The following is a 1,176-nucleotide window of genomic DNA, read 5'->3' on the forward strand; positions in this document are numbered from 1 at the left end:
CTCTCGCGGTCCAGGAACTCGAGCGCCACCGACACGTTCTCGAGCTGCATCTGGCGGAAGGTGGGCCTCTGGTTGTGCTTGCGGTGCATCTTTTTCTGGCTGAGCACCTCGAGCAGCGCGATCAGCCGCAGCCCGTCACTCAGGTCCGTCTGCAGGTTGGCGATGCGCTTGCTCACGCATTTGAGGTGCTCATTACACCAGCGCGTGAATGTGTTCTGCTGGATTTTCTTCCAAGGCGCGTCCTCCGCCAGGTCCTTCTCGGTGGCCGGCATCTCGGCGTCTCGCGTGTCGTTACCGCCACCCGGAGCCGCGCCCGCCGCGCTCTGGCCGGCTCGGGAGTGGGAGCTACTCATTTTGAGGCGCGAGGAGCCGATGGGCGGTGCTGCAGCCTAGGCGAGGGGACGGCCCTTTAATTAAAGTCGCAGGCACTCCGGCGTGCAAGGGGCGATGCAGACAGCGGAGGTTGCGCTGTGGAGAGAGCGAGCCCTTTAAATGCGGGCTGGGGGCGGGGTCACTATGGGGCGTGGTCATGGGGTGGGGCTTTGGGGGCGGCCCGCCCCATCTCGCTCTTTGGAATGCCCCCAAAGGCCCCCCCCTCCAGACCCGGGCAGTTTTGAGTCGACTCCCCCAGCCCCCCGTGCTCCGAGGAAGTTTTGTTGGACCCCAAATGGGGCAAGGACGGCCTCACACCAGTGCTGCAGTGAGGAAAGGCTGAGCAGCTTCTTGGCCCTGGACCACCGGGCCTCGGTCTCCAGCGAGCATGCCATACAAGGGACTTTCCTTCCCCAAGGCCCCTAGGGCCATAGCGTTAGCTTGCCCTCCGTGAGTCACGTGGGCTCCGCCCCCTCCCGGCAGCACAACCCTGACCCCACCCCCCAGGGCTCCAGCGTGGGGGTTCCCCAGCCACACCCTGTCCGGTGCCCCAGCAGCAGCCGGGAAGGGGCTGATCCTAAGGGTGAGCCCTTGGAGAGCACGGTCTGGGCCAGGCACTGCTGGGAGCATGTGCCCCACACCTGGGAAGTGGCTGCTGGCAGAGCCCAGACCCTACACTGCCTCCCAGGCTGCACCCTAGACCCTTTGCTCCCGGCCAGGCATTGCGCTCTTTACAGCTCTGGTCTGTGCACCTGCGCCTGCAGGTCCTTACTGCTTCCCTTCCTCCCTGCTCCACTCGGGAGG

At 65.5% G+C, this 1,176-nt stretch overlaps 1 protein-coding gene across 1 annotated transcript in view; it reads right to left on the reverse strand.

Annotated features, from left to right (window-relative positions):
• Nucleotides 1-804, reverse strand: part of FLNA (filamin A, alpha) — a 26,361-nt gene extending 25,557 nt beyond the window's left edge. Inside the window, exons 1-3 of the mRNA XM_014533242.1 lie at nt 691-804; nt 177-389; nt 1-121 (exon numbers count right to left, since the gene is read on the reverse strand). Coding sequence (XP_014388728.1) covers nt 1-121; nt 177-389; nt 691-804 — 448 coding nt within the window. The remainder of the gene's footprint in view (nt 122-176; nt 390-690) is intronic.
• Between the last annotated feature and the right edge of the window lie 372 nt (nt 805-1,176).

This window comes from Myotis brandtii, unplaced genomic scaffold (genome assembly GCF_000412655.1).
Source record: "Myotis brandtii unplaced genomic scaffold, ASM41265v1 scaffold959, whole genome shotgun sequence".
In the NCBI taxonomy this organism is placed as follows: Eukaryota; Metazoa; Chordata; class Mammalia; order Chiroptera; family Vespertilionidae; genus Myotis; species Myotis brandtii.